The 812-nt window shown below is 53.8% G+C and overlaps 1 protein-coding gene across 1 annotated transcript in view; it reads right to left on the bottom strand.

Moving 5' to 3' along the window:
- The window catches only part of LOC104991796 (melanoma-associated antigen D1-like), a 1890-nt gene that overhangs the window by 478 nt on the left and 600 nt on the right, over positions 1–812 (bottom strand). The window contains exon 2 of the mRNA XM_010844405.1: positions 1–430. Coding sequence (XP_010842707.1) covers positions 1–430 — 430 coding nt within the window. The remainder of the gene's footprint in view (positions 431–812) is intronic.

Below are 812 nucleotides of genomic sequence, written 5' to 3'. Positions count from 1 at the left end.
TAGTAGTGGTATTCTGGGCCTTAAAGGCCATGTCTGACTTGTTGGCAGTTAACTCACCGGTAGGGGCTGCCTGGGAAAAATCATAGGCAGCATTTGGGCCCTTTGCGGGGGCATTTTGGGACTTAAAGTGTGCTGTAGGCAGAATGTTGGGAGTCTCCTTGGCATTAAATGCCTGGGAGAAATCATAGGCAGCATTTGGACCTTTTGTGGTGGCATTCTGGACCTTAAAGGCTGTCTTAGGCTTAGTGGCAGTTGCTAAAGCCTGCGTATCAGCCATCTCACTGACTGCTGGGGGCTGTGAACTCTGAGGACTAGCATTCGGTGCACTGGCAGCTGCTGTGGCCTGGCTGGTAGGCGGGGCCTCCGAGATCTGGATGGCCTCCATCAGGGTCTGCATAAGCAAGGTGCTGTCTTCTACGGAGGCCTCAGCCTGCAAATAAGGGGTAAAAATTAAATCTCTGGGCTCCCGAAGTGGGGTTGGAAGGGTGAGGTGGGGAGCACAATGTGTAGGGAAGGTGAGGCTGGTTGATGCAAAAAGAGAAGGGTGAGTAAGACATCTAGAGGCCTGAGTGGCATGAAGGGGTTACAAAACATCTGATAGGGGCTGAGTGAGGCAGTGGGTAAACAAGGAGTGGGGCCAAATGAAGAGAGGGGACAAGTGTGGAGGGGGGCTGCTGATCTAGGAGTGAGGTTAGAGCAGAGCAATGCAGCCTGGGGTAGGAGCTCAGGAGGAGGTGGAACAAGAGTGCCGCCTTGAGGAGTTGAGGAAAATAAGGGGGTCGCAGGGGGTGGGGAATGCGGGAGAAAGGGAA

Source organism: Bison bison, unplaced genomic scaffold, assembly GCF_000754665.1.
Source record: "Bison bison bison isolate TAMUID 2011002044 unplaced genomic scaffold, Bison_UMD1.0 scf7180017847996, whole genome shotgun sequence".
Taxonomy (NCBI): Eukaryota; Metazoa; Chordata; class Mammalia; order Artiodactyla; family Bovidae; genus Bison; species Bison bison.
This window is presented reverse-complemented; position numbering and strand designations above follow the sequence as displayed.